A 14,628-nucleotide genomic window follows, 5' to 3' on the forward strand; every position below is an offset into this window, starting at 1 on the left:
GACAGGAACCAAGAAATTCTCAGTCGGGTGCAAACGCATTTACACTTACGACCAAAAAGCATAGTCTCATTTCAAGGCTCAGGACTGCCCACCACGGGTGCTGACTAAATTCTCTCCTCGTCCCTTCCCTGGGCTCAGGCCTCAACGGAGTTGCTGAAGTCTAGGGACTCCTCTTAGGCATCAGGCTTGGCTATCATCCTGCCCTTCAGAGTTGGTTTTTTGTTTCTTTTTTTTTTTTTTTTTGGTCAAAAACAAACAAAAGTGCAGATCCCTCTGCAGTCTGGAAACCCAGTTCCTTATGCAGCGCTTTCCCCTGGGGTTTCTTCGGCTTAGCCACTTGTCATCCCCACACATATACTGCCTTACAAATGGACTATCAACCCACCCTGGGTCCATCCCCCAACCTGGTACATAAATAAGCACTTGATACAACCCAGGGTCACATCTACAGAGGGAAGATCCGAGTGGCTCGGAATCCTTGAGACCATGACAGCAAGCCACACACGCACAGGCATGAATGCACACATGAAAACATACACTTAGCCCTACTCTAAACTCTGCCCTCACCTCAGGCTCAGGGAAAGGCTGCACTGGAGGAAGGGGCTGCATAGATCTCGTCCAGGCCAAGAGCCGGTAAGGGATGGGGCCACAAGACAAAGACTTCCATTAGAGAAAGTGCTAACCTTCCTATAATCACAGATAGTAGCTTTAAGGGGAGGGTGTCAAGCGGCCAGTCAGCAGCTTCCTGTGGCCCAGCCTGAGAGGGAATTGAGGCTAGGGCCAGACCTATTTGGTGGCAGGGCCTGAGAAGACAGCTAGGGTGGGGGCCGTGGATGCGGGGCCAGCCTCTCCCCACTCCAGCTTTTGCCCAAGCCAACCCCAGGGAGCATGGAGGAGGGAGCAGTGATTCACATCTGGGCCACTCTTAGCACAGGAAACCACTCATTAAAGATGTCATATAGAAAACTACATGTAAAAAAAAGTTACAAAATCCAAACCAACCCGATGAAATCAGAGGCAGGCAGGGAAAGAGTCAGGGCGAGCAAGTTCAACGCTCCGTGCTTCCAGAGCCCCTCCTACTCCGTGCCTGGGCGAACTGTTTTCCTAGCCGGGAGAATGAGAAGACTGGGATCCTTTTCTATAGTTTGCTTCCCCTCTTTCGGTTGGTCTTTCCTTTCTCTTTCCTGTGGCGGTGGGGGCTCCTGGCCTGGCAGACAGGAAGATGGTCAGTTGGCCAGCACGACAGGCTGGAAGGGCTGGTTGGGATACTGCATGGTGTTCAGGTTGTAGCTGAGGCCTTCTACGAAGGGCGTTTTCTCCAGGAACAGGCTGTTAGCACCACCTCCAAACACCTGGGCCACGTCGAAGCTGCTGCTGTTGCAAGTGCTGGCACCGCTACTCCCAAAGGGGGCGGCAGCACTGGTGCCCGGGCCATCCACCCCGTCGAAGAAGAGGCTGCTGGGCGAACCACCACCGTTGTACACAAACTCCTTGGCATTGGGGGAGAGCTGGGACTGGGGGCCCGGGTTGGCTGTGATGAAGTTCAGTGAATGCATAGACAAAGAGAGGCTCTTGTGCTTCAGCAGGTTATTTGTGGGGGAGCGGGCCAGGCGAGGCTGCTGGGACGGTGGCTGCTGGCCGCCTGCCCCGCTGCCGCTCACACTCACACCGCTTGAGGCCCCACCACCCTTCTTCATCTTGGTGGAACCAAACTTGGTGGCAGCAAAGGAGGCAGTAGTGAAGGTGATGGGCTGGGCAGACCGGGGGATGAAGGTGGGGCTGGGGGACTGGCCAAAGGATGGTGAGGGAGAGCTGGACAGGGAGCTGTCCTGGCTGCCGATGGGCACAAACACCTGGGCGTCGGGATTGAAGCTGCTCTTGATCTCCTTGTCCAGCTCTTGGGCACCGCCCACCTCACCGTCCCCCAGGTACAGGACCTTCACAGCTCCCTTCTCACCAATCTGGTAGGATACCTCGAAAGGGTCAATCCAGACACTCAGCTCTTCGGGCACGTTGGCGCGCACATCCTCCACTGCCAGGCCACTCCGCTTGGCAGCCAGCTCCACCACAGGGTCTACGACTTCCCCAATGTGGACGCAGCGGAAGCCGGAACCCCTCAGCGGCTTCTCAGGGTACCAGTGGCCTTCATATTTCTTCTTCAAAAGCCGCTCTAGCTCCTCCCCGAACAGATCTGCCCTGCGACGGGGCAGCTTGTTGTATAAGTAGGAGATGATGAAGTTTAGGGCCACTTTGATCTCCAGCTGCATGATCCTCTTCTAGGCTGAGAACCCGCACAGGCCACGGGCACAGGCCAAGGGCAGCAGCAGGAAAGGAGAGTGATCCTGGGGTCCAGAGGCTTCTGGAAAGACAGAAAGGAGAGGAGCACAGTGAACTTGTGTAGAAAGGCCCCAGCATACACTGCCCGAGCTGTGCCAGCAGGGTAACCAGTGACAGAGCACAGCAGGTACCAGCCTTGGTCACACAGATCTACTGGTGAGTTCGGGTCTTCCTTTTTGATGCTAGATAGCTCTAGTTGGCCTACAACTCACTATGTAGTAGACCAGGCTAGCCTTGAACTTGCTGGGATCTTACTTCCTGTTTCCCCCGAGTGCTGGGATTACAGGCACGCACAGCCACTGCTGGCTTTGGACAAGTCACTTTTTGAAACCCCTGGTTTCCTCATCCATAACCCAAGGTTCAAGGATAACACTCTCCCCTGTACTCGGTACCTAGTATGCACTTAAAATACGAGTGCACTGTGCTTTCTACCGTTTTGAGAAGTCAGTACAGTATAAGAATGACATCGAATAACGAAGAAATAAAACCAGGCCCCCAGTCCAGCTGGATGCAGAAGGTTCTGCCGTCTCTGCAATGTCTTCATCAAGCTGTGCCCTGAAACTGTCATGCGCGAAGACGTAAGTTTTAATTTTTTTAGCTGCCTCCTTAACTTGAACGAAATACAGGTCACTGATTCGGGCACTGCCAGCTTTTCTCTGGGGCTTGGACTCCAGTCACATCCACCTGTCACCCTGCACCCCATAGGTGTACATGCTTTGGGGCTCAGTCTGAGTTTACAGAGCCAATTTAAGATCCCAGTCATGTGCCCAGAGCGTGTATATCCATCCAGCCGCCAGTAATGGGGACAAGGCCAGGATCCTCCAGAAAAAGACAAAATCTTATAGCCACAATCTGCCAGCCCACCAGGAACTATTGGACTAGGGCCGCCTAGGGAAAGTGCAAGAACCAAGGCCTTGGTGGCTGGCAAGGTGCTAAGAGCAGCAGTGTGGCCTGAGGGGATCTCCACCGGCTCTGGCAAGGTCGAAAGTGATGAGGACAGCAAAGGGGAGAAATTTTCCATCACCCTACAGCTTCCAGCTGGGGACCCATCACCACACAGTCTCCCAGGGACCGTCTGACCACCTGTCCTCGGCACCAGATCAGATTTATCAAGTGTTTGGAGAGCCGCATAGAGGAGGTGGCCCAGCACAAACACTCAGATTGTTATTTTGGGATTCTCTCAGAGGCAGATACCACTGAGGCTTTATTCCCTACGTCCGGGAAAGCCTCGAGTTTCAGGAAGGTGATCTGTGAGGACCTGAAGCCAATGATCTTAATCTCATTCCTCTCCCAAATGACAGCTTCTAGACTCCAGCTTTGGGAGAAACTCAACTGAAAAGGCCCCTTCTATTGAAGGCAAAGCCAGAGCACGTCCCACCAAGGGCATCTTCTGTCCTGTGTGAGACCTGGGGCTAGGTTTTTGATTAGCGTTCTTTCTGGTTCCAAATGGAGTCTCCAGGCACTAACACTAGGTTTGAGAATCTTGAGTTTCATGAACATTTACTGTAACACATTTTCATGTTAGTTCTCAGGCCTAGGCCCAGGGCTCTCAAGGGCATGCTTAGAACTGAATCTTCAGGAGACTCTGGTGTGTGTGTGTGTGTGCGTGTGTGTGTGTGTGTGTGTGTGTGTGTGTGTGTGTGTGTGTGTGTGTGTGTGCGCGCGCGCGCGCGCGCGCGTATGCAGAGTCAATCTACAGCAGCAAGTGTAAGCAAACCATTGAGTCACCCTCAGTCCAAGTCTGAGAAACAAAGAAATTGCTGCTCAGAATTTAGGGAATCCTGACTTCCCCCTTAGCCCGGCCTCCAAACAGGTCTGCTAGTTTCTTCAAATGTCTACTCATGACCAAAACAGATTGATTCTAGGATCATTTTAGGTTTAAAGAGAAGAATGGTTAAATAGAATAAGGGATGTCACACACCTTTGATCCCAGCATTTGGGAGGCAGTCAGGTAGGCATACCTGAGTTTGAGGCCAGCCTGGACCATATAGTGAGTTCCAGGGCAGCCAGGGCTAAGTAGAAAGACTGTCTCAAAAAAAAAAAAAAAAAAAAAAAAGGTAAAGGAAACAGGACTTAGTTGATGAGAATCAGGGTCATTGGATACAAAGCTCAAAGCTAGTTAATTGGGCTGGACAGATGGCTCAGTGGTTAAGAGCACCAACTACTCTTCCAGAGGCCCTGAGTTCAAATCCCAACAAAAAAGCTAGTTACCGAGTGTAGGCTTTCCCCTGTGTAGTAATGTGCCCTGGGTAGGGGTTAGAGGTACAGGTCTTTATGTTGCCTGGGCTGGCTTTGAACTTCTAGGCTTGAGCTGGGCATGTCGATAGGAGCCTGTAAACTCATCACTTGGAAGGTAGAAGCAGAAAAACCAGTTCAAGGCCAGCTAAACTAAACCAAAAACTCCTATGTTCAAGCAACTCATGCCTTTTGCATTGGCAGTTTAAAAATGAAGGTTCAGGGTCTGGAGGAGAGATGGTTCAGCAGTTAAGAGCACTGGCTGTTCTTCCAGAGGTCCTGAGTTCAAATCCCAGCAGCTCACAACCATCTGTAATGGGACTGGATGTCCTCTTCTGGCGTAGAAGTCAAGAGTACTCACTGCTCTACCAGAGGACCAGGCAGCTCACCATAGCCTGGAACTCTAGCTCCAGGGAATCTGATGTTTCTGGCCTCCTCAGACACCTGCCCTCATGCACACATATACATATGAAAATATAAAAATAACAAGTTAATATAAACTGTAGGTTTGAAAGGACTATGATGGTCCACCTTGTGGTCCACTAACGGTGTCCAACATGAGGAGACTAAAGGAGAAAGTTTGCATCGGGTCTCAGGAAAGGGCCTGCAGTTGAAGATGGCGTTTTCAGAGACTTTTTTTTTTTTTTTTTTTTTTTTGGTTCTTTTTTTTCGGAGCTGGGGACCGAACCCAGGGCCTTGGGCTTCCTAGGTAAGCGCTCTACCACTGAGCTAAATCCCCAGCCCCCAGAGACTTTTTTGAAAAGTAAAACAGATTCAATGTCAACAGGATACTGTCTGAAAAGCACTGTACAGTCTCTTAAAATGAGCCTCTCAGTTACTCTACCTGCACCTTTCTGGATGTCCTCAAATTTTGCTGTATACTTGTCACCTAATTACCCCTGTGCCCCTGAACAGTACAGCCTCAAAATGGGAACATTCTAAATGTTGGCCAAAGTCATTGGGAAATAAGCCTCTCACCCCCAAAATACAATGGAGGCACTGTCATCATCCCTGCCTAGAGAACCAGTATGTGTGACACGAGCCACCGAGACTGCACATCGGTTTATACCCCAGTGGTGCTGCTGTACAAACAAGGACAGAAAATGCCCCCTTCCCCCTATGACTGGAGAACAGGCCAGGCCAGATGGCTACGGTGTGGAGCCTCACAACAAGGCCAGACGAGCAGAATGGGATTCTCTGCTCTATCAGCTCAGACTCTAATTTTGACTTCAAGAAGCTTATGGAGCAGAGGATTAACGTGCTGCAACCGTCCTGTCCTCAGCTAAAGATAGGAGCCACCATTTGGGCCAAGTTTGTTTTTTAGGAAGTGAGGGGCAAATTATAGTCCTTATATATAAAGTATTTATGGAAGAATGTTAAGATTAGGAAGCTTAGAAATAACCACCCTTCAAAAAAAGAGCAAACAGATCTGCTAAGCAGCTGCAGTGGACTTGGGTCTTCCCCCCCCCCCAACAAAACACTAGAAAGGAAAGAAAGAAAGAAAGAAAGAAAGAAAGAAAGAAAGAAAGAAAGAAAAAGAAAGTAAGTCAGTGTTGAATAGGTCAGTGTGGTGGTAGTCAGGAGGCAGAGGCAGGTGAATCTCTGTGAGTTCAAGGTCAGCCTGGTCTACATAGCAAGTAACATGCTAGCCAGGACTATCTAGTGAGGAGAAACTGTCTCAAAAATAGAACGTGTTTAATAGTAAAATCTCATTTTAATAATGTAATAAAAAGTTGCAAGGGAGCCAACCTGTGTGACAGGTGCCTGTAATTCCAGCAGACAGGAGGTTAAGGCAGAGTCAAGGTCAGCCTGTGCTGTGTTCTGAGGCTCCTTCCTAAACAACGATATATAGGAAACAAAATTCTATCCTAATACCTTTTTCCTCCTTCCCATTTACTATAGCCATTGGTATAGTATTGACTCAAGATTCCTTGTGCTGATGTGTATGTTAGTGGTTAGGAGAAAGAAACCCGGACAAGGAAGGAGCCATGATGCTACACAAAGATTTCATCGATGTTAATTCCGGAGAAATTAATGGAAAATGCAAAGCAAGACTTTAGGGGGGAAAAGCAATGGTGTAGAAAAGGAAAGGTAAAGGCATCTATACCTCCCCATAAAAAACCCAGGTATCTCAAATATCCTATAATTAATCAGTCTCCATGATTCAGGTAAATGTGTGGGGCTGGGGGTCAAGAGAAATACAGCCACACTGGACAGCAGCGGCAAGGAGGCTCAGGTTGCTTCCCAGGGATTAGTCCTTAAGCTCTTGTCCTGGAGGCAGCGGCCCAATGGGCAATATAGACCACAGGCCTTTCGATATTTGCAGTGACGAGTGTATTGGCTTAGACCCTGACATTCCAGACCACCTGGGCCATGTCAGAAGAGTCCAGCCCAGGGAAGGGCCCTCTAGTGATCTCGGGGGCCCTAGGCTCGTCTCACTCAAGGCGGTACACTCAAGGCGGTGCCGCGCTCAGCACTCTGGGAGACGTAGTCCTATGGCTTCCTGGCGAGGGTAGAGACTCGTGACCTACTTTTCGAGCACACTACACTTCCCTGTGCACTATGCGAGGGCCCAGCCTGATAGACCGCGCATGCCCCACACTAGGTTCTGGCCAAGGGTCCGAAGCCCAGGAAAAGTTTCCGATGCACATGCGCGCTGCGGCGAGTGGGCGCCCCCCTCCCATCGCCAAAGACGTTTGGCATAAATCTGCCCATAAGGCCTCTCACCGGCTATCCTTTCTCCCCACGTCCTTGTCCAGGCTAGCCTCCAATAACTCCTCTTTCCTTTCATAACCTCCTAGGCCTACTGAATCAGGGCTCTGCAACTAAGGGGCTTTTCCTGGATGAAGCAGGTGGGCTGGAATGGATAGAGCCACCGCTGAGTCCCCAGCCTCTGGATCTCAATGGACTGTCGCTCTCTGTGGTAGATGGTGGAACAGTGTATTCAAGGAGAAACGAGCCCTTTACACTTAATACCTAGTAGGCCAGGCTCCAGCATCCCCACAGCCAGGAAGGGAACGGCAAGAATTTGATCCAATTCTCCATTCCTGTTGGCCAGGCCAAAGAAATTCCTAGGAAAGCTGTGAGGAGGAGCCCAGTCAACAATAAAGCCCGAAGCCAGTAGTGCCCAAGCCTCACCCCATTTCTAATACAAGTCTGAGAAACCAGACCCAGGTAAAGGAACCGAGAAAAGGTTCCCAGGCAGGCAAGCAAAATCCCTACATCTGAAACCTGGACATCTTCTAATACTTAGAAATTCCGAGTCTCCTCCCACTGCAAGGCCTACCCTAGGACCAGACTTACCAGATCCTCAGGAACCCTCCCCTGCAGGGTGTTAAACCTCCCTAATCCTCCCTCCCACACCAGCTGTTTTTCCCTAGTGCTTAAGTGAGGGATGGGGGTAGGCACTCAGGCAAGCAACAGGATTTTTATTGTTGTCAGGAAATCAAAGAGAAACCAAACCCACTCCAGGCCAGAGTGGATAGAAAGGAGAAAAAAAAAAAAATAAAGGCTAGCCACCGAACTGGCACCGGAAACCCTGTCTGCTGATCCCAAAACCTGCTTTGTGAAGTTCTGGTTGCTCCCAGAGGAGGGGACGGCTTGCAGACTGTCCCTCTGTTCATTCTCCCTTTTCCCTCCTTAGATTTTGGTCAAGGGCGGAGTACACCCCGCTCCGACAGAAGGGGAAGTTTAGGAATAGGAGAGATCAAACACAATTAATACACTATCCGACAGGCTCTTTGGGTACTTTTTCTCCCCTTCCACACAAGTATAGAAAGAGCTCAGTCTGTAATGAATTCTTGCTCGGCAACCCAAGGGCAGTCTCCACTAAGCGGCCCTGTCACCAAAAAGGGGATGTCCAAATTTCCCATCTCGCAGGTTTCAAAGGGCCAGGAACAGACGGTGTTAATAAGCACCACCCCGCACACGTGAAAGGCAGCCGAAAAATAAGGATCGAATCCCCTCCCTTCCCCTAATTTATTTAACTCTGGCCAGAGTTTGGTTTCTTTGGGGGAACAAGGAAAACCTAGCGAGTGAGGCGTGAAGAAATGGGGAAGGAGGTCAAGGAGGAAACGCTCTCCGCTCAGGAGAGGGCCGCACTCGAAACTAGGTACTCCAGGATCAAGGAGTGATGGAGAGCGGCACAGGGGCGGATCCGGTGAGGGGCAGCAGGGGAGTGGGCCAGTGTGGGCGTCCCCCGCCCGCAAGCCCGCGCACTCACTCGGGTCTCCGCGAAGGGTCGCTCTGCAGGCCGCGGGACGGAGGTCTCTCCCTCTCAGCTTCCCGGGCGCCGCGAGGCTGAGGGCCACGGTGTCCTTTTACGTCGTTGAGGGTAGAGAGAGACGAGGACCGAGCTCATGTGATTCTTTCCGCTGTTTTTGGAGGTCGAGCTCGGCGGCGACCGCGCGGGGATGGCGGCCCCGAGGATGGCACCCGTCACGCGGTGGATGGAGGCCAGCCCGGGATGTGGTCGTCGGGCAGGTCCTGTCCTTCTGGCCTCTCGGTTCCCACGACGCTCAATCCCAACGACCTGCACCTTCCCGCGCCCTGGCCCGAAGTGAGCAAAGTCAATGAAAAGTTTCACCCTCAGCAACCCTGCGCATGGATCTGCTTTCCCCACCCCTGCGTGATGCGTCCCTCCGCCCAGCCGGGGCGGGGCCGGGACTACTTTTCCTCCTGTGGCACCTTTAACCCCTCGCGTCCCAGTCGCAGGTTGGGATTCCAGATTCTGCGGCGAGTGTAATAGCGATCTTTCCACGTTGTCTTCTCTAGACCCCTCCCTGCCGCGTCCTCAGCGGGGCTGCTCACCCTCGGAATCCTTCTGAGCCCTTTAGCTCCCGATAGCTTCTCTTAAGGCCCCAAAGCAGTCTGAACTGGCCTCGTACGATTTTTTTTTTAAACCGGTGTAGATCAAGCTCGGGGAGGGTAGGGACCGGCCTGAGACACACAGCGGGTCATTGGTAACTAGTCTGGGACACAGTGGCTGTCGTGGGTAGCGGCTGGCATCACCGGGTCCCTGAGAGCTCCAATCCCCAGCTCCAGCTCTCAAAGTTCCCTGAGAACTAGATGGCATGACTCTCCAGTCCTGGCGGCCCCCATGACTTGCATTCCTGGGTTCCGATTTGTTCATTCTGAATTTGGGGAGACGGTGGCACAACGCCACCTCCAGGAAGGTTCTGGGTCTGAGTCTGGGCTAACCTGAGTTTACCAGCGTCGCCCTCACGGTGGGTACGTGGAAGATCAAAGGGTAGGGAGGGAAGGGGTGCCTGAAGATCTAGAGTCAGAAAAAAAGAACGGGGCACTAGTTAATCATGCACTTTCAGCTCCGAAAGTTGGGTCCCGAAAACCAGATATTGGGCTTGCCATGCGCGATCGCGACCCCTCTGCTGTAGTCCTCGTGCTCTCTGGGGCAAGCTACCTTCGCACGGGAGAGCATGAGAGCCGCGCTCCTTCTAGCAATAGTCAGAAGAAGCGCGGGCCCTGGCAAGGTGAGCAGGGTGTTCAGTCCGACAGAACCCGGCGGCGAAGCAAGATGCACCCTGGCCCGGATCTTGGTCACTCTATTTCCACTCTGTGGCTTTGTGACAGTGCGGGCCCAGAGATGAGGGAGTCTAGGACCTATCGCGGGTTGAAATCATAGGACAGCTAGATTGTCAGACTAGGCTGGAGGACCCCTAGCCTTGTGTACTGGTTCCCCCAACCGCCACCCCGTCTTAGTTCGCCTATTTTCCAATTCTCCAACCCCTATTCTTTAATCCACGTTCCTGAAAGTTCTGGTGCATCGGTGGACTCCGAACCCACGTGGAGCGGTGACATCGGGAAGTTTCCAGTTACGAACTGTGTGCATTTTATTTTCCTTGATCATTTAGGCAAGAGCAGAGATCAATGGAGGTATAGAGATTTAAATACGCTTTCCTAGACAAGAGAGAAATGCCGGGCGGGAGGACAAACTCCGCGGTGCCAGGATGGTAGGTTTCCTAAGCGCGTGTGTCCTATCCCCCACATTCCAAGCTGGTCAGTCTGGGGGCTCCTCCTGGGACTACTTGTGCGACAGCAAGCGTCACACTTGCTCCTCTTCACTTCACCCTTCCCTTTTAGCACTCCTGCCCCCTAGAGGGTTCCATCGGATGCATCGGAGACCGCCCACCAGGATGAAAGCTAAAAATACAACAGACACGTTAGCAACAGCTCTCCCATTGGCCCTCAAGCAGGGAGCAGCGTCTGACTGGGTTTGGTTGTGGCTTCTGGGAAGCCAGCATTTGTAACCTTAGGTATAGCAAAGAATGCTGGTATATGTAGTCTATCATTAGAGGCGGCCATAGAAATAGGTGGGTTTATATCCCGGTTCTGCCACCTACTGTGTGTTTTTGATTTGATGCAACAAATATTCTTACATTGACAAACACAATTCATTTCTAAAAACATGGAAATCTTGTGATTAAACAATATTGTATGCAAATCTTGGTTCAAATAGGTCCGTCTCCCCGAAAACGCCTAAATTTGCAAAACAGTTTATATTTTTCATCATGATAAGTCGGCTACATTGCAGCCTATAAACACTAGTTGGTGAGCATTTCCCAATGAGAAATATTCCAAGACAGAATGATGAGAAAGGTTAGGATGAGCTGGAACGAATTGTGGAAGGGATATGCTTATACAGATAAAAATGCAGGGGCTGGGGATTTAGCTCAGTGGTAGAGCGCTTACCTAGGAAGCGCAAGGCTCTGGGTTCGGTCCCCAGCTCCGGGGAAAAAAAAAATGCAGATACGTGTGGAAGACCTTGAGTCTCTGTGTGTTTGTGCTTTTATTTGAACCAGCCTTGGGCAGGTTTACACACAACAAAAACCCTTGGAAAACCACGTCTCCTTAGTAAATGGGAGTTTTGAGTAAAGGTTGAGTATATAAATAGGAAAGGGTAAAATAGAGAGAGGTAATCATCCTTCTTAATTACTGCTGCCTCAAGTTATGTGGTAAGAAGGAATTTTCTTCTCTTCCCCAATGTGTAATTTCATCTTGCCAGGACTTAATTGTAGACTGAACTACTCCAGCATTCCCGGGTCCCCTCCCATTTGAGTAAACATGTCTTGTGAAAGGCTCACACCATGCGTTTAAAAAGGCCAGCTCTGCAAACTGTAGGGTGGGAGCAACTTCCCCTCTGAGAGCAAAGCCAATCATGCCAGATATTTCGGCTCTAGTGACAGGTAAAGCTGCTCATAATCGGCTCAATTAACCCGAGGTGAGTCACAATTTCATATGCGCAGACAAGGTGGAAATTCTATATTGTTTCTTTGAAGTTATCCAAAAAAATAGTATCTTGGTTGGATTCTTCACATCTATTGCCACCAATGGCAGAAGCAAGAACGAACAGTCATGACAAAATCTGAGTGTGGGAATGTGGGAAAGAGACACTCTAAATCCACCCTGGTAAGAAAGAGAACAAAGCATTCTTTTGTTTTTCAATCTTTGTTACTTTATGCATATGTTTTATTCAAATGAATGTATATATACTGACTGTTGGATCCCTTAGAACTGGGATTATGATGGTTGTGAGCCATTACGTGGGTGCTGGGAATCCAACCCAGGTCCTTTGCAAGACCAACAAACACCCTTAACTGCTGAGCCATCTCTTCAGCCTCCCATCCATTTTTTTCTTGAGACATCAAAAGGCAGTATTCAAAGAAACAAATAATTTTAGCTTTTTTGGTGGCCACTAGGGATTGGATTAATAAGGAATCACATGTCTGGGAATTGGAAAAATTTGAGTTTGTTGTGTTTTTTTTTGTTTTTGAGGGGGCCCGGAAAATTACTTCACAGGCAAAGAATCTTTCACATTTATATCCTAGCCTCAAGCTAGTATTAAAAAGCTATAGGTCAAAATACTAAGACATTGTCTGAAGTTTAAGACACAGTCTGAAGTGTAGCCAGTTCAGTTTGATTCCCTAGCAATTTCCTTAATTTACAAGTTGCTAAGTGGGGTGTCGTATGTAGCTTTTCCTACCCTGTGTGTGGCAGTAGCAGCCTACTCCTGTTGTCAGAACACTCAAAATGGAAAGGCAGTATCACGAGATGTAGTCAGCCAGGTCTCATAGTGAGGTCCGTAACTTTTAGGGCTCATAGCAAAACTCTGTCCCCCTAAACAGCTCAAATATGATCAAAATATAGTCTGTGGATGTGTACACCCCCCACCCAAAGGGACCTACATTGAGAAAAAGTTGCAGATTAGAAGGCCATGGTCAACATCTGGTGGATGAATTTTGTGATATATATTGACATATTGTACTATAGTTATAAATTGATACATAATGATATCTTCCTGTATGTTTAGATATGCATACAGTGGCCTATATTTGTACACCCTTTTTTTTTTTTCGGAGCTGGGGACCGAACCCAGGGCCTTGCGCTTGCTAGGCAAGCACTCTACCACTGAGCTAAATCCCCAACCCCGTACACCCTTTTCATTACAAAAATTTTGTGTGAACATTTCTTTGCTCACTTGTCAGGGTCCACATGTGATCAATGTTATTTCTCTGTCAGCAAAATGGGGCAATTCAAATCAGATTAGAGAATATAAAGGCAGGTTTATTGGGAAGCAGCTGTCAGGTGAAGGGTTCATTAATCCCAAGGAAAAAGGCCAGGGAAGTGGTCAGGGGGAGACAGAGGTGAGGGGGAAGAGAGAGAGTGTGTGCAAACAAAGAGAATATGCGGGGCAGGGGGGAAGAGAAGGGGCTGGGGGAAGAGGCTAACATGTCTGGATTATATAGCATCGAGCCTCTGGAGGAGAGGAAGCCTAGCCCTTGGGCTGGAAAGTTCAGAGTAGAGGACAGAATATGCCAGGTAGGAACTGAGGGCAACTGAAAGAACCTAGAGGCCAGATCCACTTTAGTATGCTAAATATGTTTGTCCTGGGTATGAATCCCAGGTATGATGAGAGGGCAGTTTACTGGAGTCATCATACATACATATGTGCATACATACATGTATATACATACACGTACATACATACATACATGTGTGTTTGATTTACTTATGAAGAAGGCATCACATTCCCTGGAAACTGGATTTACAGATGGTTGTGAGTCATGATGTGGTGCTAGGAATTGAACCCTGATCTAAAAGAGTAGCCAGCAGGTGCCCATGGAGGTCAGAAAAGGAAGTGAGATCTCCTGGAGCTAGATTTACAGGAGGCTGTACGCTGCTGGAGTGGGTGTTAGGAAATGAACCCAGACTTTTCCAGTAGTTTAAGTACTCTTAACCCAAGAGGCCTTCTCTCCAGTCCCTAATTTTTAATTATATTATTACTATTTTGTTTTGCTTTGTTTTCTAGGTAAGGTTGCTCTGTGTGCCAGGTAGCCCTGGCAGTCCTGGAACTCGCTCTGTATACCAAGGGTGGCCTCAGAGACGTGCCTGCCTGCTTTTATCTCCCAAATGCTGGGGTTAAAGATGTTTGATACTACACTTGGCAAGTGCTTTTTTTCAGAAATGAAAATGAATATGAGGAATTAAGTCTGATAAAAATCATGGTTATACACCTGAGTGGGGTCTTTTTCTCTTCTCAGAATTGTATGTTTCCAGTTAAAATTAAGCTTGTAGCAATGTTTTTCAAGGGTGGATTTGCCAGTTTCCTTTTTTAGATAAAGTCTCTCTCCTAGGTCAGGCTGCCTTCTAATTTGCTACATAGAACAGGACGACCCGGAACTTCTGACCTGCCTGCTTCTAGAAGCACCCACCCCCACACCGGGTTTTGAGGCTCTAGATCAGGATCTCAGAGCTTCTTGCGTACTAGGCAGAGCCTCTTTATACAGAGCAACACCTGTAGCTTCTTTGGTTTCATCTTTAAAATTAAAGGAAATTATTCTAATGCCCAAGATAGACAAAAGATAAAAGCTCACACTTTGGTTGCTTGTTACCTGCTGTCTAGGGGACTGAACCCAGAAACTTGCAAACGTTATGCCACTGACAGACCACATTAGAGGGATTCTTAACCCATTCTGTTCTCTCTTGGCCACTGATGAACCAGAAACACAGCAAGAGTGGGATTAGTGTATTAGATGACAG

At 49.3% G+C, this 14,628-nt stretch overlaps 1 protein-coding gene and 1 long non-coding RNA gene across 2 annotated transcripts; one reads left to right on the plus strand and one right to left on the minus strand.

Moving 5' to 3' along the window:
• Positions 1 to 226: 226 nt before the first annotated feature.
• Positions 227 to 8,947, minus strand: Tob2 (transducer of ERBB2, 2). The gene is made up of 2 exons (NM_001007146.1): positions 8,795 to 8,947; positions 227 to 2,359 (listed from the first exon to the last, which is right to left on the minus strand). Exon 2 carries the CDS (start codon positions 2,265 to 2,267, stop codon positions 1,227 to 1,229), a length of 1,041 nt encoding a protein of 346 aa, NP_001007147.1. The 5' UTR covers positions 2,268 to 2,359; positions 8,795 to 8,947; the 3' UTR covers positions 227 to 1,226.
• Positions 8,948 to 9,389: 442 nt separating this feature from the next.
• LOC134479944 (uncharacterized) lies at positions 9,390 to 11,032 on the plus strand. Its single transcript, XR_010053892.1, has 3 exons — positions 9,390 to 9,801; positions 10,443 to 10,541; positions 10,672 to 11,032. It is a non-coding gene; the product is annotated as an uncharacterized LOC134479944 (long non-coding RNA).
• The last annotated feature ends 3,596 nt before the right edge of the window (positions 11,033 to 14,628 follow it).

The sequence above is a fragment of the Rattus norvegicus genome, chromosome 7 (genome assembly GCF_036323735.1).
Source record: "Rattus norvegicus strain BN/NHsdMcwi chromosome 7, GRCr8, whole genome shotgun sequence".
In the NCBI taxonomy this organism is placed as follows: Eukaryota; Metazoa; Chordata; class Mammalia; order Rodentia; family Muridae; genus Rattus; species Rattus norvegicus.

What these genes read in the sequence shown, in the direction of transcription:
- Tob2 (NM_001007146.1), bottom strand. Translation starts at nt 2,267, where the DNA reads ATGCAGCTGGAGATCAAAGTGGCCCTAAACTTCATCATCTCCTACTTA.